General features: G+C 39.6%; 1 protein-coding gene across 1 annotated transcript in view; it reads right to left on the bottom strand.

The window, feature by feature from the left end:
- thsd7ba (thrombospondin, type I, domain containing 7Ba) overlaps positions 1 to 25,181 on the bottom strand; it is a 165,404-nt gene that overhangs the window by 66,859 nt on the left and 73,364 nt on the right. Inside the window, exons 7-11 of the mRNA XM_028393596.1 lie at positions 22,444 to 22,647; positions 10,903 to 11,097; positions 9,332 to 9,563; positions 3,301 to 3,416; positions 657 to 789 (exon numbers count right to left, since the gene is read on the bottom strand). Coding sequence (XP_028249397.1) covers positions 657 to 789; positions 3,301 to 3,416; positions 9,332 to 9,563; positions 10,903 to 11,097; positions 22,444 to 22,647 — 880 coding nt within the window. The remainder of the gene's footprint in view (positions 1 to 656; positions 790 to 3,300; positions 3,417 to 9,331; positions 9,564 to 10,902; positions 11,098 to 22,443; positions 22,648 to 25,181) is intronic.

Genomic DNA, 25,181 nt, shown 5'->3' with positions numbered 1-25,181 from the left:
TGTAGTTTGGTTTTGTCCATATGTTCTGTACTTATACTAGTTCATTGTTTGGTTTTGCTACTTCCTTGGTTAGTTGTTTTCTTTGGTACTATCTCTGTCTTTACATTTCAACTGTTTTTTGGCTAAAGCGCTTCTTTAGTTTGACCTTTTGGCCTTTAGTTTTTGTCTCTGTTCGGGTCTTCCTTGAACTCACACTGACATGTCTGGTGACTGCATTTAGTGGATTATCACAATAAAAACATAAAGCTGTAACCTGTAACTTTGGTTTCTCAGATTTCCAAAAACAGTTAAGATTTAAAAAGCAAACAAACAACAAAAAACCTGTAGTGTTTTGCTAGGCCTTGCACTGTTTTTCAGCTCCATGTTTTTGTTCAGTGTCTTTCTGAGCATTGCCCATCCTAACCATTTCATTGTGTTTTCATTCTTTGACCTTAAATGAATACATGTGCCCATCTCAACCTGAAAACCACACATCTTAATTCATTTCCTGAACTATTGGTTTAGGTAATTTACAGTAATGTACCCTTGTGAAATGACATATTCAAAAATAGGGTCCATTTACACTTTTCACATTGTGCTTCTAAATAACAGATAAATGAAGTTAGCTCAGTCTTAGACAGGGAAGGAAGACAGTTCATTAGAAACAGTGCTTTTACCTATACACTGGACATACACGAGCTGATTCACACTCCCTCTCCTCGTATAGTGTGTCGGGACACTCTTGACCTCCATTAGCAGGCCTCTGAATGATGGTCCTGTAGCGAGACTGTGTGGCGGTGGTTGCATTTTCTGTTAAACATGAAACACAATCTTCACCCAAAAGGCAATGGCAGATTGTCTGCCTGTTTGATCTTAAGTGAGCATTTTCAAGGAGGAAGAGAAGAAAAATGATACAGAGACAAATGTCTGGCATACTGTGAGCCTGAGAGCTCAGATAAATGATAACAGTTGTAATATCTCAAAGCTAAAAAAATCAAGTGGTCTCAAAATTGATCTGATCCTGATTAGCGTGCCCTTGTGGCTGAGATGTCCTCCACTCTGCTCCACTCTGCCACTCTGTTTTTTTTCGGACACACCGCACTGTAATGGCTTCATTTGGCTCATGCTTCAAGGCTCATTACACAACACTAATTACTAAACATTGAAAATGGTGCAATTAAGAAAGTGATTACATCATCAACAGACCCAATGGACTAGAGCATATTTACAGAGATGAGATGCCTGTACAATTCTTCTGAAAACAATTACATACTTTTTTTTATATATCAAAGACAGTACACATATTGAAAACCATTAAATATCCATTTTCCTCTTGATGTGTCAGCTTAATGTAATGGACAGTTAACACTGTCATTTCAAATTAAATGTAATCATTGTCTGCACTGAACACAATGTTGGGAACACATTTGTATGTCATTGACTTGAGTGACAGCGATCAACAATTGGTGGCGCAGCGGAAACTGCGTCACAAACATGCCGGTAGTTACCGTGCAGTTAGCCTGTTACATTTATTTATGAATATGATTAAGGTATTTTTATTATGTTTTTGTTTTTTCATGATTTGACCTTGAACCAATAACCCCGGATTTACACATGCCACATAATAAGGCTGCGTAACATAAGCAGTGAGTTTTTGTTGTGTCTTCAGTGCGACATCAATCCCCACCAAACGTAGCATATCCGTGCGTAAGTTACAAGCTCCTGTGAGATTCACGAAGTCACGTAGTAATCTGCCTGTTTACCTGTCTTCTCTACATGTATCAGGCTGGGTTACAGAGCACGTTACTGAAAACTCCATTAACAGACGTATACACAAGCCAGCTTCTCAACCTAACTCTGAAAACAGTTGCTGCATCTCTCCCTGCCTTTTCCTTTCTGACTGTTGTCCTCATAAAAAACATGTTATGTCATATAAAATGTTGTTTCTCAACAGAAGTCAGTCTCTCCTCACACATAGATGTGTTTCTCTGCTGATTGTGATGGTAAAGCTGGATCCATACTCCGTGAGAACAGAGAACTCCCTCCCCCCTGCAGACGTTACGCCCACAAAATGATGTCATTTTTTATCTCGGACCGCCCGTTGTGCAGCGATCTCGTGCACAGGGTCCGGGCAGAACTTTTTCTCTCAAGGCTGTGCATCAACCATGCTGTGATTGGTCGGAATTTATTGTGGGCGTGATGAATGTGGAGAAGCGCAAGGGCTTCAGGTGCAGAACACACAGACAGAAGGAGGAAGTACAGCAACGATGGACAGTTTAGATGAGCAGCTGGCAAACAGCTCCTGGAAGGAGAAACATGGCGCACAGAGGAGAGTGTCTGTCCAAAAGGTGGACAAAACTGGGATAAAAATACTGGGATAAAATTTAATCCCAGTATTGATCACGGTGTTACAGTGGCTCGCGCACATTAAACACCGGGAGACGGGATGTATTATTGCAGACAGTCATCCACACATTCACAGAATTAAACTCACACAGACCAGAGGTCTGCTACAGTCAGCTACACTGATCTTCTATCTATTGTCATGCCCTCTTCCCTGAACATTATCAGCTCGTTAGGCCTGTGCTCACAATTTGCAATACAATTGCATGTCAACCTTTTGTGTGTGACGTGCACTGCGTAGGAGGGCCGTATGAGGAGTTCTTCACACACACGTCTCGCGGAGTATGGTACCGTGCCGAAAAGAACTTTTTTTTTTACTCTTACCACCTGTGGAGCGAGTTCTCTGTTCTCTGTTCTCTGTTCTCGTGGAGTAAGGCTGTTCCCATTTAAGGAACAGCCTTAAATAAGGGAGACTTCGTTCACAGCGTTTTATTTTGAAAATCTTTCAGAAACTCTCTGATGTACTGGTGCCTGACTTGACATGTCTTGGGTTTGACACAGCTCCAATATAGAACCAGCATGTAATCTCTCACAGAGAGTGCTTAGCTACACTTCTGGGGCACTTCTGAAAAACACTAGTTTCCTGTTGCGTCTTGTGTAAATACTCTCATTGACTAAAATAGAACTGTATCACAGTGAATGTCGCTACACTTACGTTACGCTTCTGTTACGCAGCCGGCGTAAATTTGGTGTAAATGTACAGTAATCAATTCTGAATTATACTAGCAAATTCTAAAGGTTTTACAAACATTTGCCATTCATGGATACTGGAGTTTAATGGATTTACCTGAATAAATAAATATATTGTTTAAGGATATATTTATGCAAAAATATAAATAGGGGTCATAAACTTTAAGGGCCATTGTACATAATATTATATGTATGGGAGACCATTCTGGAATCCATGTCAGAACCTACCCGGTAGGCATGTTGATGGGCATGATGTCCACTCACTGAAGGTCGTCACAATGCAGTCTTTCTTGCAGGGAAGAAAACAGGGTCGGACGGTCTCTGGACGAGAAGAGTCTGAACACCTAAACACACAGGCACAAACAGTTGCCTTAAATTTTCCTCATCCCCCTCCAGGCGAATGATAAACACTCTGACTCTCAGTGGTAAGAGGACGGTGCAGCGAAAAAAAAACAACTGGCCTGCCCTTGACATCACACATCTCCCCACAGAAAACATTGATTGATTACATGTGCCCCCTGCTTGCTCACTCAGGCAAAGATATCAGAATTTACAGTTTTCTCACATAGTCACTTCCTGGTATTTCTCTATGAAAACAAACAAACAAAAAGCTCATATTATTGTTCTATTCAAGTACATGTATTTAAAGATTTGAAGGATCAATAGATCAATATTTTTTTTATATTGCCAATAAGGCAATCGCTAGTTTGACATCCATGATCAATAGGCAGCTGTTTTGAGCAAAAAAATTAAAATAAAAAGGGGCCTAAAAACAGTTTTTGCCAGACATGAAAAAATCTCTCTGTAGCTATAAGTACGGGAATAAATTTATGATCAGTTTCAACACCCAGGTGTGCGCATTTATCTTCCTGTATGCATATACAGGGCAGCAACAGCGTTTTTTTTTGTTGCCACCAAGGAGAATGAGAGAGGTATTGTAGGAGAAAAATCAATCAAAACATGGCTGCTAATTAAACCTGAGGAGAGTGAGGATATGCAAACTGTTAACCAATAGATCATCCCTGCCACCATTATCAGGTTATAAAGAGTGCCTTTCACAACTTTTAACACTTTCCTCGTCTTAAAATAGAAAACTGTGAAGTGTTTGTGTATCTGTACCGACCCCCTTTGGCCGTATTTTAGTTCATGTGTTTTGTGTAAACCTTGAAGTGGTACGGATTAACGTGGCTATGTAAAATCAAATAAGTCATAAGCTTTGATGTCATCATCACCAGGCTGCCACAAACACACACACACACATACACACAGAGACATCTAAATTTCACTTCAGAGTGAGTGACTTCCTTTGCCTAACAACCAAGATGCAGGTCTCATTAGAGAGCCAGCATGGTGCCACATCCTACTGACTGCAGAAAGCCAACACGCACGGGAACGAGATCAAAGTGTGCCAAAGCATAAGGAGGCAAGATACATAAAGCCCATCCTTTTCCTGCCATATCGCCACTATTCTCTCTCCCTCTTTGCAGCGATGTATGCCAGAGGGCATGGCAGCGCACAAGAGCAGCTGGGGGGAAATAATGTGCGCTTCACCCAGAAGTCAGACTTACAGTCAAACGTGGGGTTAAATAACTAATAAATCCCACTAATAGATTATATAAACACTTAGATGCATGTATTCAAATAGCCCTGCTTTATTAGAATATGTTATAAAAAGTGTTTTTACTGACTATATGGACAGAAGAGATGGCGAAAAGATTATCTTAATCCAATAAATAAAATGCATTTTAGGTTACACACTTATTAATAAATGATTCATGCTCAATGTAGGACAAAAGAGAGATAAAAATTAAACTGAAAATCAATTGAATGTTTTCCTGAGGGCTCTGTGTTGATACCGAGAAAAACCTGCTAACCTTTTTGTTGAGCCAAGGCTCAACGAGGAGATTATTGCCCAGCACAAAACGCTTAGATGTTTGCTGACTGTAGTGACCCTTCTCAAGCAGCACAACATCAATTGATTTCAGAGGTCCACAGATGGGGACAATTCAGATACATTGAGGAAAATTTCAAGGGGGAAAAAAACAGTGGTCAAACAAGCCATGCAAAGTACAAGCAAATTAGGAAAATATGACCACAAACAACATCTTTAAAAAAGCACCATTAAAGCAGCATTATCAAAGTAGCAATCGACTGTAAAAATATATTAATGGTTAACGTTAGTTAACATCATGTGCGATGTTGGCATCTTCATAATCAGACTTAATTCCTGGTTAATCCAAATACGGGCAAAGAAGTCAAAGCAAGAGCAGAGTTAAGGTAGGCTGTCACAGAAATGTATTATTTGATTCCTATTTTAATCTAAACATAAAAATATTGTACCAGGCTGCAAACATCTTTTAGTCATTGCTGTAAATTTGGGTATTAAATGTGATTTCCTACACCGGTCTGTTTCTGTCTTTAGTGACCCCGTCCCCATTTTTTTTTTAGTAGTCTGGACTTTTGGACTGTTGGGCATTTCCTGCCCTTCCTCCTCCCTTGGACTTTCTGGTTGGTAGCAGGAAACCATGTCCCCAGTATTGTCTGGCATCCTCCTCTGCCTTCCGGTATTTAAGGTGCACCATTAACGCATCATTACCCAGATGACTGCCTTTGGGTATCGAACACTGCCTGGAACAAGGACTAGCGAGTTTGCCAGTCCTCGGTCGGTACCTTTGCTTGGAGAACTGCTTTTCATTATTGAACTTTGTTCGGACTACTATACCGCCCTACTGTTACCTTCGCTGGACAGTTTTCTGCGTACCGACCTGTTTCTGGACATTACCTGTTCTTGTGGTGTTTCCTGTGGTTGTGTACTGTATTTTGGATCCATTCTGTTTGTCTGCCTGACAAGTTTCCTGCCAGGTTTTGCACTGCTTGCAGTATTCCTGTATGTGCCTGTGTCGACATGCTCACAGATAAACAAAGAACACCTTTGGTGGATAATTATATCCCACCTGGACACAAAATAAAATATGGTTGTGTTTTTGCTGGCTGGCAGGAACAACACATCTGGGCGTATACCCTGATGTGATCATGGGACTGATACAGTGACAAAAGCATTCATCCTACTGCTGTAAACTAGCCTGAATTTCAAGTTTTTGTCACACTTTGCCACTGGGTGTGTGAACATCACTTGTTATCATTAGAGATTAAAACCTACCAGTTAAAAGACATGTTTATGGTTTAGGTAAAGATCATAGTTTGGCCATACATGCCTCTTTTCATCCCTATTTTCGCTACCATGGTAACAAGTCCTGCCCCCAACAACACAAATAGTTACACAGTGGCCATAAACAAGAACTGCAAATATCAACCTGATATTACATTTTCCAAGTAATAACTGGCTAGTGCAGAAACTCCAGAGTATTTAGATCTCCCAGATCTCTTATTTATTTATTTCTTACTTATTTATTTGTTTCCCCCTTTTTCCAATCTTATGTGTATCTATATATCAGTTTTTTTTACTATGCCTAAAGTCTTCTGTCCTACATGAACACAACAACAACACAACCCCCTTCCCTACTGAGTCTTAGTTTGGAAGGGCAGCAGGAAGGCCCAGCTGTGCAAGACAAATACAGTAACTCACTTGTCACTGACAGTCAAAATCATCTATGATGAATAGCAACATGCAGGGCTGTGTTAGGTGCTGTTCCATTAAATGAACAATCCGCAGCTATATGAATAGCAAAGAAGTTATTGAATTCATGGCATACTGTACAGACAGGATCTGTTGGTGGAGCAGAAATGACAGCTTTCATTAAAGCCTCTGTGGTAGGATGTGGGATGAGCATGAGGAAAAAGCCTTTCCATAATCCATTTTATGGCTCTGTCAATAATATATTGAGCTAAAGAAGGCCAAACTTTGTGAATTATTTATAAATCTGTCTTCCTAGTGTGGGATATAACATCATTACAGTGACAGCACAAAAGCCCTTAGCAGTGTTTGATATTGTATTGCTGAAAGAGGAGTAGATAATGGTGGAGCAAGCAAAATGAATCTCTACCAAAAAAAAAAAAGCAGAAGAAGAAACACTAAACATGGAGACAGAAGGCATAAAAAGAGCTCAGTGCACAAAACTCTGGGGATTTAATTTCACAATGTACCAAGTCCTCTGGGTCATCTGTCAGTAACTAAAAGCAAACAGTAGCTTCAAGTGAGTCGCTTTTGGAAAATGAAGATTATGTTCTTAAATGATTTCTTTTTCTTTTTTTTGAGAGAAACATGATCACATCGCCCCCTTGATTTTACAAAGTTTTTTCACTCTTCAACCATAATTTAACATTTTTTTTTTCTCTCGGGGCCCATTTTCTACTGTCTCAAAAGTAAGCAAAGCATCTCTGTAAGCTAGGAAGGAAAAGAGGGAAAATATTCTACAGAATATACAGAATGCAATCTTTATACTGGCAACATAATTATACTTGTCATTAACTATGTTTAGAGTGGAGAAAAAACACAGAGTGGGCTGAAACCACCAACATTCACCTCATTTGTTTGAGAGCAAGTGCACAGAGGTCGAATCGCAGTGACAGCAAATATGGAGGCCGCTTTGATGCGCCTGTGAATGTTCACAGACACTTGCGCCCTGTATGCTATAATTCGTTTTCTCATGTGAGGAAAAGCAAAGCTTTACATGAAAATATGATCACCACTTTGGCCACACCCGGGCCTGATTACCGCCACTCCTGTTCTCAGTCAAGAAATCCCTTAAACAGGAGCTGCCTGACAAAGTGGAGCAGACCAAAAATCCTCAAATGACTCCACCATAAGAAAGAGACTGAGCAACAATCGCCTGCATGGCAGAGCTCCAAGACGAAAAGCACTACTGAGCAAAAGGAATATCAAGGCTTGCTGTTGATGATGCCCAAGACTTTTGGGAAAACACTCTGTGGACAGACGCGACAGTGTGTGTGATGGTTTGGGGCGGTTTTGCTGCCTCAGAACCTGGAAGACTGGAAGAATTCTACATTTTACCAAAACATCCTGAAGGAGAACGTCCGGCCATATGCTCATGATCTCAAGCTCAAGTGTACCTGCGTTCTGTAGCAGGACAATGATCCAAAACACACACTCAAGTCCACCTCTTTGGAGTGGTCTATTCAAAGTCCTGACCTGAATGCCCTCAAATGTTGCTGAATTCCAACAATCAAAGATGAGTGGGCCAAAATTCCTCCACAGTGCTGTAAAAGTTCTTTTGACTAATCATATTTCAGATTTTCTGTCATTTTCTTTTTGTTTTGGTTTCACATTTATGCAGTAAATTTTAAATGAGGTTGAGATTTCAAAATGAAGCCTGTGTGATGATAAACTGTATAGATGATTGTAAAAAGGACATATCGATGATGATACCGATATTTCTATAGGTTCCTCAGTTTTTATATGGTTGGTGTGACGGCCCCGGAGCGGGCTGGATCTTGTCTGTGTCTGGGGCCTTTAACTTTTGCTCCCAGCTCTGCCTCCTCCTCTTTCCTTGTTTCTTTCCCTATTCTCAGGTGTTCCTGATTGTGGTGCCACCTGGCGGGGGCGTGGCCTGCTGGATTTAAAAGCCAGTTTCCAGCACTGATCGGCCCCCCTGCTCAGCTCTGCCAGCCCTGCTCTGCGTTGTTTGTGTTGGCCTGCTCACCAGCGGCCACCTTTTCTTTTGTTTGGGCACTCATTTTGGGTTTCATTTATGTTAATAAATTGCACTTTAATTGGCATCCCTCCCGCTTCGTGTTTTGTTTGTCAGCCTTCTGCGAGCCAGGCGTAACAATAATACCTTAATTCCTAATACCAACTGCCATCAAATACAAATCCATAAATCCATAAAATCCAAACTGATGAGATGACACATGAATGAGACCATCTGCCCACACCTGAAGAAAAATGGCTTGCCAGTGTGGGAGTACTCCTAAATGTGTAAAAAAAATGCATTAATAAAAGACTCTCTGGTCTGCAGGAAATGTTGATCAATAGTATCTGCACAAGAGGGCAATACCATCAACCTGCATGTTCACCTGCCTTCACCTGCAAATTTCACCACAGCAGAGAAAGCAAGTTGTAGTTTTCTCTCCCTGAAACGTGAAATGTTACATTAAAATCTTGTGTTGTTAAAGTGAAGTTGAAGGCTCCTGGTTATTTTAACGTTGAAGCAGGGAGAGAGAGAGACAGAGCCAGAGATTCAGGCTATAGCACATAATATAAACATGTGTATTTCAATTGATAACCAGATAATATTGTCATACATAATTAAAAAGAAATGCCTTAGAGCAGAGAGCGCACCTTTTACTTATGACAGGCCCAGCATTCATCTTCATGCAGCTGACTTTGCGGATCTTGACACCAAGAGCGCAGGTGGAGGATCCATTCCAGAGGCTGGTTCCATTAACATTTAAAGAGGAATCCTCAATGCAGGGGCCCCAAGCTAAGGCCTCCCAGTAAAATACCATGCAAGGATGGTCATTGCAGACTCTCCACTCCTCCAGGGCTGGACCTGCTGGACATGGCAACCCATCTAGACACAAGAAAAATCATGAAAGTGTTAGTAAGGTGAATAAGAAATCCACCTAAGCAGACGTGGAACTAAACAAAACTCTCACTCATTGGAAGTCAAATGCTAATATGCTTGGTGACAAAGCAAATGTTTGTTTGGTTCAGCTGAGCACACAGTATGAATTACAACATGCACAAGTCTAAATCACAAAGTCTCCGTAAGGTCACTGTAACAAAATAGATGAGCCAATTCAAAGACAGCTCATAGCTACAACATTACAATGTTTACAGTTCCTGCACACTGTGTGCCGCTTGTCACAAATGCCACAGAAATCATCTTTCTAAAAGAGTTATACACAGAGGACAAAATACACTCTGCTGTGCCTGCATCAGTGATGAAGACGCTGTTATCTGAAGAGCGCTGAAGTGAAGTTAGAAGGACATACAGAACCCTAAGCAAATATATACCTGAACCCTCCATTCCTATAAACACACACTGTTGCAAACATGCAAGCGTATACGTACAACAACACAGCCTACACACATGCCAAAAAAATTATTAAAATTAAATAAAATAACTCTGCCAGAAAAGCGGAATGCCAGCAACACAGTAATAAACAACACAGTCTGGAACCTGGCTGAAGCTCTGAGATTCTTCCATCAGCTGTTATAGCAGATTTGCATTTAGTTACAGGGATTAATGGGCAGTAGCTGGCTGCCAAGGCCCTGCCGTCTGACTTGAAAACACTGCAAATAGAGTGCACAGAGACATACTGGCCAGAGAAGGGAGTTCCTGATAATGGATGGTTAACTGAAACCTCAAATATTTCTGCAACGAAAAATGTCTGAATAAGAAATAAAGTCACAGTGGTGAAGCCGCTGTAGTAAGACCTCAGATTTAATCATTCTTTCTTTTGTTGAGTTGAGTTTAGAATTTTTAGATTAATTTTATTTATGTTTTTGTGTTTCCTCCTGCAATAGCAGAATTTAAAAGCGCTGGCATCCTGATTAGTGTAGCTAGCTAAGTTATCACTAGCTCACTTATAAGCTTCCTTATTTGCTTGATTTCTTGATCACTTGCAAAAATGTCATTAGTTGTTTTTTTTTTTTTTTAAATAATCAACCAAGCCAAGCACAGCTCTGATAAATGGTCTTTTATTTTTTAATTGCATTATAATCTGTTCACACATTGGCTAAAAATGTGATTAATTTATGTTAATTTATTTATTTGGTACATATCGAACCTTCGCTATTAAACCCATCGGAAGAAACTCCAACCAATACAACACCAATACATCAAAATAAATAAATAAATAAAATAATACCAGATTATAAAAGGGAGGGTGGGATGTTTGTATTACCTTTTCCAGAGATTGCCAACACGCTGCGTGTTCGGCTCTGTCTGCCCTCCGCAGTCTTAGAGGCACAACTGTGTGAGCATGAAGACCAAAAGGACCAGGATCCAACCACACAGTCTGCAGAACAGGCAACCTCACAGGCCTCTTCCGTGGGTGGAGGGTCATCTAAACAGTGGGCGTCAGGCACATCACCTTCGCCTGAAGAGGGTAAAGATAAGAGACCGGAGTCTTCAGACTGAGTCGAGACAACACAACACAACATACTACATCTATCACCTGATCAGACAGCTGATCAGTCCAAGATACACACACTAATATAAAATTGAAATCCCAGCCCAGGGGAAGGCATGCATTTAAACATTCTTGTTAGTAACATACTGATAAACATAATTTTGATGCAAATATAATCACATCTTCTTGCAATCTGTTAAAACAAGAGGGTAAGATTTAATGTTTTTATTGACAAAAAAAATCCTTTCCAAACAGCTGCTGACAGTTCTGCATCATTCAACATTGTTAAAAATTCTGTCAAACAAAAATACAATTTCATTTCATCTAAAGAAAATTATAAGGTCAACAAATTGGTATTCCAAGCTAGTTTAAGAAGCATCCTTCAGACTTCATTTCTGCAGCCACGTTATGAAATATTTATCAAGGCACCCAGTTAACTCTTATTTTAAGGAGTGACTCTGCTTCAGGAAGCATAAAGACTTTTTTATTATTCTCCGTGATAATGACTTTCTAGCTGTGTAATCAAACTGCTGTAACTGCAGAGAGAGAGAGAGAGAGAGAGAGAGAACAAAAAATGTATTTAAAAATATTGTGTTTGTTGGAGTTGGCCACAGATTTCTCTAAGAGAGAGAGAGAGATCAATTCTAGGAACAGGGATGCCATCCTGATGTCAAAACAATGGCAGCAGCAGCTGAAGCATTGTTTTCAGATATACACTCACACTCAGCAGTATCATTTACTTGGCTTGAACTCTTGCCACTACATCATGGAATATGGTTTAACAATAACAACCTCAGGGCAGATTTGTCATCAATTTGTCTTTTTTTGTGTGTGTGTCTTCAAACACATGCCCTTGATGCAGAGGAAGGCAGTAAAGCTTAAAAAGAGAGCAAACCTAAATATGGCCTCATCAGTACTGATATGAAAAACTCCCTTGGGGAAACCAAGCCCATAAAGTTAAAGCAATGGATATATCACCATCAGCCATCAACATAACTGTTGTGTATGCAAGCAGGAGACAATAGTCTGCTCGGAGTATAATGGCGAAAAAACATACAGACGGGATGTTTGGGATGTATCATTCCTTTCATTAGTGCAGGTGCAATTGGGCATAAGATGGAAAGTTCTCCAGCTGAGGGGTAACAAAACAAACATCAACCTTTGCTCTGTAAGCAGTAGGCCTGTAGTTGTAAAGGTGGTTTTGTAAAATGCACAGATAAAAAGGGTGTTTTCAGTCTGATCATTAAAGCTGGAATGACTGATTCTTAAGAAATCTCAGGCATGTTTTTTAGCTGACACTACATTAAAAAAATAGGGCTGCAACTAATGACTGTTTTGACTAATTATCAATTATTAAAGCAATAAAATTAACTAGACAGTAATTTACACAATTAATCAGTGGCTCTTATTCAGCAATCAGCTATTCAAGTTAGCTTTATTCAACCTTGATGCCTCTGTGTGTATTTTTGAAATCAAAATGATAACATAATACAGCATCTCTACACGGCCTGCTGCAAGGCTTGCTCTCCTCTGAGAGCAGATATTCCCACTGCAGAAGCTGCTCTGATGGGGCGGATGTTGCAGCATAGCAAGCTAACAATCTCACCAAGGCAATTCCTATTTATGGGATTTAACAAGACCGAGCACAAATCTGCACTGTTGACTTTCATCCGTCCAACATCCTCCTCCTTCTTCTCTTCAGATGTTTCATTCTTATTTTTGTCACGGTTTACTCTTCCCAGAGTTTGGATCATGACAGATGTGATTGTGAAATGTTTTCTGTGTTGCTTATACATCTTACAGAAGTCAGCAACAGTCAAAAAACAGTAAGGTACAGTAGATGAGGAGGTGCACTTATGAAAAACATAAAGACCCCATTTACACTGGATAAAGTCAAATCCAGCTAGAGAAGGATTGAATCCGGATAGCCTTTAAACTGGATATCACACACGCATGTCCATGCTTAATCCAGTTTAATCCTGCTTTTTGTCCTCCAAACCGCTAAGTGGCGCCTCGTAATATACAGAGTCCGTTCAGGCCGCAGTAGGACTGCGTGTGCGCATGCGTTGTGCATTTTTTGTCCCGTGCCGCCCGTTCTTTTGTTTTTTTTGGGTTCAAAAAGCATCTTATTCCTTTGTAGCCCTGTCGAAAATAAACTCGGGGCAAAGCTGTCGTAGTTCGACGATTGTTTATACATGGTTTTCGTACACGACCCGGACACTGTCCCCATGAACCGGAAGTATCACGTTGCTAGCAGGATTTGCTAGCTGCATTTGCGTTCAGACCTGAGCCACATTTGAGCCAATCCGGCTAGATCCATCCAGATATATCTGGATTTGTGTTGTGCAGACTCAGAAAAAAAACTTTTCAGATATATCCAGATACGGCCCGAAACCCGCTCCAGTGTGAACGGGGTCAGAATGAATTAATTTCACTGACAACTCATTTTCTGAAACCACCATTGGTTTGCATCTCCCCTTTTAGAAACACACACACACAAAAAGGAAACAGTACTGTATATCCATAAATGCCTGCTAACACCACAAAGATGTGGAGGCTGTGGCACTTGAATTGAAATTGCACTGATATTAAACATAATTGTAAGGAACTGATTTTAAGCTGTGTGGGAACTCCTTTTGTTGGTTCACTTGGTTCACTGGCCAGGTAATTATTTCAAGTGTGCATGCATATATATATTTTAATATGTTATGCGTACAGTTTTCTATTAATCAACCTTAAGCCACCTACTGAGACATAGAATGTGAACATGGGCAATGAGATACAGCATGGAAATGTTTTAAACAAACTTTAAATGGGAAATGCAAAGTAGAAAGTTTTTTCTTAAGTTTATTACCTTGGTGCTCACAGAGATGAATACTAGTGTGCTATTTCCACCCACTAGAACCCTGCATGAGCTGGAGTTGGACTTTCATTGTTTTTAATTCATAGTACTCTACAAAGACAGAAGAAAATCTTGATTGGTTATTATGAGTAAGATTCTCCCACCCACTGGGAACCTGCTTTTAGTCCCCCCCTATATGATCAGCTATTTCCTACACTTGTTCTTTCTTAAGCAAAATATAAGAAAATCCAGAACCAAAACAGCTTCTGTGTTCACACTCAACTTAAGTTTAATGCTTAGTGTGGCAAAAAAATACAAACAGCGATTTTGCCACATTTGGATCCTCAAACACATACACGCAGGAAATGCATGCAAATATGGGATGTCAGGTGAAACACAACAAGCTCTGGGCTTGTTTTAAGAATTTAATATGTGCTATTGCCCAAGGTGGCCATTTAAAAAAAACAGTGTAAAATCAGGATTTATTCAACAATTGTTCTGCTTGAAAACCACAAAGGACTAATGAATGTAAGCAAACAACTGCAACAAAAGACTGGCATAAAGCCTTGCCTGGAAACACACTGCCTGAAGTGAAATGACATGATAACAAAAAAAAACCCACACAAAACTGTATGCGTGAAAGTGTATGTATTAAACTACTTGTTTGGGAGGAGGTGGGGGTCTCTACAAATAGATGGCTGCCCTAGGGGTCCTTTTGCATTATTAATACTGGGATCTGTAGTTGGGGGCTCTTACTCAGATATAATATCACCGCCTCCTGCACGCAATTTCAATGTGATTTCTATTCTGCTCGCCCACCCACCAATTAATCTTCTTCATTGTTATTATTCTGGTAGAAAAAAAAAAGTCCTCGCCTTTGCTTAAAAGTTAATAATCATCCACTCTGCGCAGGGAAGCTTTTAAAAGGCAGAGCCAGGGCAAAAGCAATGAGGTAGATTGAACAAAATCGCTGTGAACATCAAAGTGAGGCTCCGACAAACTAGCCTGGGTCACTAATTAATGTCTTTGCTGTATCTGTCTGTCATGTAGACACACAACTTTAAAGTTCAGTCGCACAGTGAGGTTTGGAGCTGCTTTTGTGAGTTCAGCTGACGACGATGTGCAGCTGTCAGTCACAGTATGCCTTGGACAAAAGGGCAATAAGCTAGGTTTAGCTAGTGTACAGTGCCCAGGTAACTCATAGACTAAACTGGGTTTATTTACCAACACAATAATTGTGTGTTCATGTTTTAGTTGTTGCATTGTCTTCACATCCCCTTTTATTTTGAAACTGTAGTTTCCTTGTGTGTCTGTGTTCCCTCCGTGTTGATTGCTTCTTGCCCCGCCCCTGATTGTTCTCACCTGTGTCTTGTTAGCCCTTCCTTGTCTATTTAAACCCTGTGCTTCTCTTGTGTCTGCTTTGTTTTCCTGTGTTGCTCTTGTGTTATACTACATGTGATTTCCTTGTGAATATTGTGTGTTTTTTCTATGTTTCACTGTCTGAATTGTTACCATCTTTCTTATATCTTGTTTTTTTTTACTTTGTTAATTTAGGTTCACCTTCTGTGTTTTGTTAGTCTTGCTTTTTGGATCTTTTGGGCTTTTAAGTTTAGTAAATTTGTCTTTTTGTGTACCTCAGGAATTAAGGTCTATTACCTCCATATCCTACTTTTAAAATAAAAACTGTGTTTTTTTTATATATAGCCTATATCTGGCCTAAAGATGGTTTTCCAAAATGAGGGTGACACTTTTATCACCTTTATTTTAATTCTAAGCACATTGAGACAGTGCTGTTCATAAGAAATGTGCTATGTAATGAAATGCAACATGTTTTGAGTTTTTGTTGGACAATTTTGTTTTGCTTGTATGCATTTGGATTCTTCTACTGCCAACATGTGCTTAAACACATGACCTGAGACAATTTTCACACAAGCAGACAAAGAGAACACAAACGCATCAACGCAAAAATCCATGTGTGTGTCATCTACACAGCCTGAAGTGGACCAGCAGATGATGGGGATTAACAGAAAAGAACCAGACATGTGTTCAGGCTAAATGATGCATCAGATGGATGCATTTTCCCTAGAAAAGTGTAACCACCCACCCCCACCCCCCAGGTAAATCCCTATGGATCATCACTCTGGCTGAGCTCCAAAATGTCCTTGAACAGCCCTGTGCTTCTCGATTCCGTTTCATCCAGGCGGAATGATCGCCTGTATTTGCTAAGCAACACAGCCTAGCATTCTGATTCTGATGATAGTTGTTTTTTTCTGGTTTGCTAAAGCAAAGCCTTGATATTAATGTATATTTTTATTGGATAAACTTTTACATGCTCTCTGTAGGCACAGAGAGGCAACTTCATTTGTTTCCTGGCATGGAGTGCAAAGTTGTTTTATGTGTGGGGAAAATTGGAAAAAAAATACTTAATCAATCAGAGAGGAATAAAGTGGAGAAAACGTTGCTGGTCTCTGGGGCATCTGCAACTCAAGCTCACACTCTTTAAACACTTACCACTTAGTGTTTTTGTCATTTTTTCCCCTTTCAACTGAGTAAAAATATACAGTGTTAACATTAGTGACAATTATCTTCATGTTGTGTTTTTCTAGCATCCTTTGAAAAAAATCTTGTACTTCATTCAAAGCAGATACACACAGGAAGCATTTTTAAATCCATGCTCCAATTTGTTACTACATTGGGAAAGTAAGTAGCTTCAGAGTGAAGCTGTGATGGAACTGAAGCAAAGAATTGTGTGTGTTATGAATGCCACAAAGGAACTCTCACGTGAGACATGCAGTAGTAATTGAAAGTTATTATTATTTATTTGTTCATTTATTTAGTGAGTGGTAAAAGTCATTTGGTTAGCAGTAATTTGAAGGCCACATTCAAGTCTATCTGTTCAGAGGGGTTTTAAATCAATGGAATGAGAATCAGCTGTCAGTGAGTTAGTGGTGGGCGATACTGAAGATTTCGGTATCGATCCGATACCAAGTACGTAAATACAGGGCTAGTATCGCCGATACCGATACCGATACCGATACTTTTACTTTGAAATTTCATGATCATAAATAATTATTTTTTTGCCTTCTTTTTTGCCTTTAAATAGATTATCGTGATTAGCAGAATAATAATACACAAGAAACATTTGTTAAGTAAATCAAGCTGCAAACAAAAGTGCAGAACTGTATAAGTTTGAAATTTTAACTTCACAATCATGTCAGCAATGCTCCTTGTGACAGCCATGGCTCTTTGTGAATCATGTAGGTGAAACAGCATGACTAAGATAAAAGTTTAACACCTATCTGCATGTAGCCTAAATATGAAGAATAAAGATCCTTCAACAGTTATCACCAAAGCATAATTATATTAATCATACTGAAATACATATCATTATATAAACTTATATAATTAAATTATTAGATATATTTAGGAATTTGAGAAAAACAAGATTTATTTCAGCTGGTGATATGATGACTGTTCAGTCATTCTGCTAAAATTGCATGTCTTATCACAGCACTCAGAAAGACACCATTAATTCATGCTGCAGATTACTCAATCTAAACCTTCACTTTTTTAAATCATCTACCTGGATATTTATGGGTGTTTTGCAGTAAAGCCTCTGTCAGTGACCACTGTCTCTGGTTCATGTTTGGGGATCTGCCTCTTCCTCCTCCTACTGTTTACTCTGCAGCTCGAGGTCTTTGGGCTCTGCTGCTTTATGTTTGTGTAAATGAGTTGTGTTTCCACAGTGGCATGTCGCTTTCCTCCGCACCTCACAAGTAGCAGTTTCTTCTTCTCGTCTGTCGCTGTGAAATTACTCCAAACAGCGCTCCTCTTCCTCTCTGCCATCTCCATGATTCTAGCTGTACTTTACAGCCAATCAGGAGCTCTGTCTGCTCCGGCAGAGTGGAAGGGCAGGGGTGGAAGGGGAGGGGTGGAGTGCGCCTGCGCACTGAGCAGAGTGAGAGAGGAGCGCTGTCTGCACTGCGAGTAAATACGAGTAAAGTTGCTGAAGGTATAGAAGAGAAACTTCCACAGAAATATCGATCTCATCATGCTAGTATCGAGTAATTACTGATCCTAACTTTGGTATCGATACTATCGATATTTAGATCGATTCGCCCACCACTACAATTTCCCAGTTTGGGGATAGATGAAGTATTTATAGTCTGCGGCAATGCACTTCAGGCAGTTTGAACTATTGTGTCCGTGGAAATAGTTGGGTAGTGGGTAGTTGCTCCTGACGACACACACACTCAGAGTTTTGCAAAATGCGAACAGGTAATAGGGTTGAAGAGGAGAGAAAAAAATGCCCTGTGACATCATAGACAAGATAGCAAAAATGATCGCAATGTGTGAAGATCGGGACTCAGTATATCAGCAAAAATCTTGGATCAGGACATCCTGGATTTTATTTTTTTCCTTGTCACGATTTTAGGTTTAGAAAGTTGTAACTACAATCGCTGATGTCAACTCTGGCTGTTAAATGTTAAAAGTTTACTCTGTCTTCCTACTTTTACAACTCAAGTAAAAAAAGATAAAACAACAAGTAACTTATGAGAGTAGAAGCTTCTGCTTTAATAGGAACAAGTGAAACTAAACCAGAACAACAGGCCTTGACTAACTTACTGTGTGTGTTCTTTCATCAAACAACATGACCCTATGAGCCAAAATGAAAAAAAAAAACCTTTCTTCACAGAAACGCTTTTTTCTTATCCATAAATAACTCTGATCTCCAGTTTCAAAGTCACCTTAACATCAATGCTATCCTTGTAAACAAAGGTCTAATGTGTTTGGATGATTACAAGATAAGCTGCAGGTATTCAAATGTGCTCATCGTATCAGAGTCGCTAAGTGTTTGTGACAGCGAATCATATTACAAACAGTCCTTTCATCTTTGCTGACATGTCACTCCTAGTTCCCCATCTTGCAGTATAACTGTCATTTTTTACGAGCAGTAGTAGAAACACATGCAGGTACTCTTCAGTCAGTCAGAACATTCTACCACAACTCTAACTAGAGCTGTAAACATACTGATGGCCATGTTTCACAGATGGCGCACACCAATTGCACCCAACTTCTCTTGTGAATGGTGGGCCCACAAGAGGGCTTTTGAGACAGGGTGAAGAGTTTGATCTTAGAGTAGAACTGCAACTCCTCTGTGTTAAGAGGCGCCAGTTGAGTTGGTTTTAGGCACCTGGTCCGGATGCCCCATGGGCACCTTTCTGGTGCATATCTATCTGGGAGGGCGACCCAGGAGCAAACCTAGGACATGCTGGAAGAATTACATCTTACAACTGGGCTTGGAATGGTTACAGAGGCAGCTGGGGAGAAGGAGGTTTGGGTTTCCCCGCTTAGACTAACTACCCCTATGATTTGACCCCAGATAAGTAGCAGAAGATAAATGTATGCATGGGTGAATGGATAACTAGAGCAGTAGTAAAAATTACCTGTAAAAATACTGCTCCAGAGTTTAGTTTAAAATTTAAGGTATTGTTTCTGTATAACTTGTAAGTCCAAATAATAGGAGTCTTTGTGTACAAAATGAAGCAGCGAGAAGGTGATAAGTGTTGTTTAGTGTTTGATATGGAGATGTGTTTGCTGATGAATCTAGCGGATGTTTAGAATAACCCCTTTAAGGACTTTGCATATTATTATTCTTTGTACCGCAAGCTTAAAGCTTTTTTCTAGAGATAGAGCAACACACATCTCTCTGGCTTTCTTTCTCTCCAACAAAGTGTCCGCCGCCCTTACTTGCATAACAGCTGAGAAAGAGAGCATGGATTTGTTGCATTAGTTCGTGCAAGACGGACTAGCAATTAGCACATGCTTTCTCCAAGGTCTTCTAAAGCATATTCTCTCTGGAGGATAAACCTGGCCGTGATCAATGAGGGTCACCGAGATGTTGATGCATAAAAAGAAATAACAATCAGAGCAACAGAGCACATTTTCAGTATAATAATTATTTATTTTTCACAGAAGTATTCTGCTCTTCAGGTAATTAAAGAGGAAAAAAAAGTGGTGCTGTGCAGACACAGTATCACTCGGTGTGGGCTTTGTCAGGCTTAATGAGCACATAGACGGTGCTTTTTTTTATTTCAATAATATGAATGTACAACATTCAAATATTTGTCATATTTTATCATAACCATTGCCAAAAACTGATTCATGTGTCTAACATTTAATGTGTATTTTATCAAATGGAATGCAGCAGCAATGATTACAGAACTACCAATTATGGTTGTAATTACACAAACACTGTTGACATGCTGTCTACAGCAGAGGTCCTCTAACAAAGAGACTGTCAGTGGATCAGCAAGCAGGATAAGTGCTGAGGTAACCCAACCTGGACTATGAGAGTAAGACTTTTTTTTTTGCCCCTATTCCAGACTTTTGTTGGGATTTTTGAGTAATTTAACAATGTCTTCACACCAAGCCAAAACCCCTCTGGGGTTGAGAAATAATAAGGCTCATGGGAAAGTGTCAAATAATATGACGGCACTTTTGGCCTCTAGGGGCTGGCTCCAACAGCTCCAACATTCAATCCCTGTAGTCCTACTTTTGAGCAGAAATAAAAATTGTTTACAGCCTGTTACAAATATACATTTTGACGGGGGAAAAATGTGATTATTGCCACTTTAAGTGATTTTCAGGCACTGACTTACATCACAAGCTTTCTGTATTTGGATTAACAAGGATTTTAGGAAGACTCAGAACATCACCCACACGGAATCAATAGGTTTATTACTGTTCAAAAGTAAAAAAAAAACCTCTGACTACCATTCGAAGTGTGCTAAAATATCTGTATTTGGATTAACGGAGAACATATGCAGACTCAAAATGGGTCGCAGGCAGTTTATCTCTAGCTATACATTGTATAGGTATATAACTTTGAATCTAGTCCTCCAGACCAAAGCTAAAAATTATAATTCAGCCCTGGATATTTTTTCTTTACACTGGCATAAGATACATATATTCTCAACCACCTGGCTCTGTTGCACCTGCTGTGCAACCAAACTTTAATGGGATATCAGAACAATGCTGCATCCTAAAGTCAAACAACACCAGTTTGACTCTCACTCTGACCTAGGTAGATTAAGAGTGCTACAATCTGATTATTTGGCGCAGACTTTTGTTAATAAATCAACAACACAACTTTGCATTCTCACCTGTGTTTTTTTTTTAATTGTGCGTGAACACACCTTAGAGAGAGGGCAAGAGACAAGGGTTATCTAACACTGGAAGATGAGAGAAGGATGCAACTTTTTTTTGATGGACTCATTGTAAATTCAGATTTAAAAACTGTATCAGTGTTCATAGCACGACTGTGAATCTTAGCGCCACAGTACTATGGTTCTTTTCTGAATCACATCTAGTGTTATAGTGTGTCACTCAATGAAAAATCCTTCTTACAGGAGTTTGCATCACTTAACAACTTCGCCCTGACCCTGTCAACTATAACTGTGTGTGGGGAAAAAAACCTGTGTTTCAATTGTTAGTCCAATAAGCCAATTAAGGAAGCAACAGCGACCAACTTGTCAACATTCACTAACAATGGATCCACCACTGAAACTTTAATTTCATAAGCCGGTTTTCCTCAAACATACTCCCGTTCTTAGCCGCCCTGTCAAAACTCATTAGACTCTCCTGTGAGCTAATATATTTGGACCCTCCGCTGCCTTCCTGATAAACATACACATGATCCATTGTGACAGAATAATAAAACACAGACAAAAAAAAGAGTGGATTGGGGGGGGGGTGCAATTAGGTTTATAATCTATGGAGATGAGCAATTAATGCTTGGTAGGAAGCTATGATTCTGACTTTTAATCAGCTCAATGTTTTCTGTGCCCATAAACTCTGTGACGGTGTCTCATGAATAATGCATGCTCCGTTAACGTGGATGTTCCTATCACCCAACATGACAATATGGCTGAGCACAATGGATCACATTATACCTGCATAGTTCATGCATCACAATGCAACTGCTAACTTTACATCTGCAGACCATACACACTGACGTTTCCACTGTAAACCTGATTAATTTTACAGCTCATTGTAGCTCAGGTCTCATTATATTTATGAATAAAGTGCGGTAGTTTGTGTTTAGCATCATGTTATAGCTAAAAAAGATTCAGACATTTAGATAATGAGGGTTATATGATGAGAGATTTAAATGGCTGGTTTCTAATAATGATGAAGAAATGCTTTGGCACTGTGGGAAATACTCTCATTTGTTACCTTAGTAACTGTTTGCTGCAAGACACGGGGAATCAACAATTCCAATAGTAACAGATTGTGCCCACCATTATCACTATAGTAAGCTAATGATCTGTACAAAATGTTAATAATGGCAAAAGGTGGTTTGGTTATTCTCACAAAAGAAATTCAAATTAAGTTATTTTTTATAATTTTTAAGGGAACAAGCTGACAGGGAGAGGCATTTTCTTCACGAAGCAAATGTGAGACATTACCTTGAGCGCTGACACATGTCACATTGTGGACTATAGTTCCAGAACCACAGGAGGAGTTTTTAGTAGGAATGCATCTTCCCCCCTGTTGGACCTGCCACAGGTAGCAGACGGGATCCTCGCAGGGGATGAACTCCGTCAGATGAGGGCAAGTCCCCAGAGTGCTATTGGACTCCCACAGAACTTCTCTCCTCCTCTGTCTGAAACCTGACAGAAAGAAGGCAAGGATGGGAGGGAGGGAGGGAGGGAGGGTGCAGGAAAGGTTGTCAGAGAGGGGACAAAGCAGTAAGCGCAAATGATCCGTCTAGGTACACTGTACTATGAAACACTATTAACAATCACTATGATTCTGTCATGATCTGTGTTAAGTCCTGTTTTTATGTTATATAAGCTGGTTTTGTTTTTCAAGTATTTTGCTTTATTCTCAGTTTTCCTAGCTTTGGTATATTAATTTAGACTTTTGCATTTTGATATCTGTCTTGTTTTGTTTCTTGAACGTCTTCTTTTTATTTTGAAAGTCAAGTTTACTTGTATGTCTTTGTCTGTCTTCCTCTTATTTTCCCTCCGCTGTGATTGCATGCCCTGCCCTAATTATTTCTACCTGCATCTCACTCCCTGTGTATTTAAACAACGTGTATTTCACCTGTGTCTTTCTCAGTTTGTCTGTGTAATTTGTGTGTTTGCCCTGTGTTTCTTCTACCTATTGGTTTCAGCTATATTTTCTGATCTTTTGTTTCTTCTTTGTTGTTGTTTTTTCCTCTTGGATTTCCCTTGAGTTTCTGTTTTACTTTAACTTTAATTAAAGCTCACTTTTTGTTACACTACACTAAAACATGACCTCATTTGAAAACAGAACTAATGTTATAGTGGAGCTGGATGTCAGACACAGCTGGAGGTGCTTGAAGGAAAACCACTATAATGACACTGGCTTCATTTTAAATGGCAGAATGTGACACCGGAGAGCATTTCACACAACCATGAATTGGAACATTATGTTATCATAGGGTCAACTGAGTGGCTTTAACTATTTTTGTTGTTGTTTGGGCCCATTGTTAAAGAAATCCAGGATTATATTTTGAGACATGAGGACTACCTAACCCAGGTTTATCACTCACTCAACCTGTGTGCCAGTTACACCATGCCAATTTAACACCATGCCAAATCAGCCATTTAATGAACAACTATAGATAGCATGATGGTGGCGGTGTGTACACAGCAAGGCTCAGCTTCTCTCCAGATTTTGCAGTAATCTACCTACACATCTCAGGCCTGTTTATACAGAACAGCTTTTGCTTAACATCCTGCACCCAAATAACACCCTCACCCTTTACCACACCCCATTACACCACCCTAAACCTGACTGAGTACATATGTACTAGTTTTTCTACTTACTTACTTGTTAACATAGTTACCCTACTGCTTATTGTTGTTTGCACTATATAATGTTCAATGCACTAGTGATTTATGCATATTTAAATCATATATCCATCTGTACGGTATATGTTCATAGTATTTAAAACTCATATTATGACAACCATCTGGTTAGATGCCAAACTGTGTTTTGTTGCATTGTAATTGTACATGTGTAATAAAAAGTTGAGCAATATATTCAGCAGGTAGAAGTGGGTCCGTCTGGGAGTTTTCCTATGGTGATACACTGGAAGTTATCAATGGTAGTTGTTACGTGCTGGTATTAGTTTTGTTGTGTATGTCTGTTGTGTGTCTCTCTTTGCTCTCTGTCCAGGTACCATGTGCACTTCCAGTGAACCAAGTGGATCGAACACAGCTGATTCCACTTGGTTCTCATGCCTATATCTGGTGATGTGCACATGGCCGGGGCCAGTGTGAACAACTTGTGGTATACACACCTTTGCTCCGTCCAGTGGGACGAGAGCATAACTATCAGTACTGCTCCTTTTGGTTTTTTTTTTTGGTTTGCTTTGTCATTTTGTGATTTATTTTTATTAAATAAATATAATTCTCATTTACCGTTTCCATCTCCTGTCTCTTCCTCAGGCCCGAGTAACATTATTGTTGCTTCCCCTCATCCCCTGGACTAACCGGGGAATGTAACAGTAGTGTACAGGGGTAACTGCAGCTGGCAGCTCTTCATATTGTGTGTTATTGTCTTTTCAGGACATTATTTTGACTTTGTGAACAGAAGTTTAGCTGTGTTATAGGGAGGTGCAGCACTTCTTATACAGCTACCATGTTTTTTTTTGTTTTTTTTTTTTCTGAAATCCAAGAATAATAAAGGGGGAATGCCAAAAATGAAAATTTTAAAATAGAAATAGATTTACTTTTAAATAAAACCCTATTCAATATACATATACTTATGGCTTGAGTTAAAGTAGGTTTATAATGTATTTTTATCTTTGAGCAGTGGACGGATGTTTCTACCTAGTCAATTTCAGGTCCACAATCTCTCAGCCTGGTGCTCAGTGAAACATATAACCCATGTACATGCTTTCCAATGAGGGGATCTTAGTTTTCTGGTCATTTCCCATGATTTCTATTTTTTTTTTTAATGAATCGACAGTATATGTGGTATTTCATATCACGGGAAACATGGGAATATTTTTCATGTTTATTCACAATACAACGCACATCTAGATGGGGACACAGTTCACTGTGAAAACAGTAAAGGATAGCATTCTGCATTTCGCAGGTGAGATGGCGGAGATGGCAGAGGGAAAGTAAAGAGGTGCTTTTAAAAAAGAGGAAAAGTGTGAGTGATTGAG

Source organism: Parambassis ranga, chromosome 21 (genome assembly GCF_900634625.1).
Source record: "Parambassis ranga chromosome 21, fParRan2.1, whole genome shotgun sequence".
Lineage (NCBI taxonomy): Eukaryota > Metazoa > Chordata > Actinopteri > Ambassidae > Parambassis > Parambassis ranga.
The sequence above is the reverse complement of the archived record's forward strand: the minus strand, read 5'-3'. Positions and strand labels throughout refer to the sequence as shown.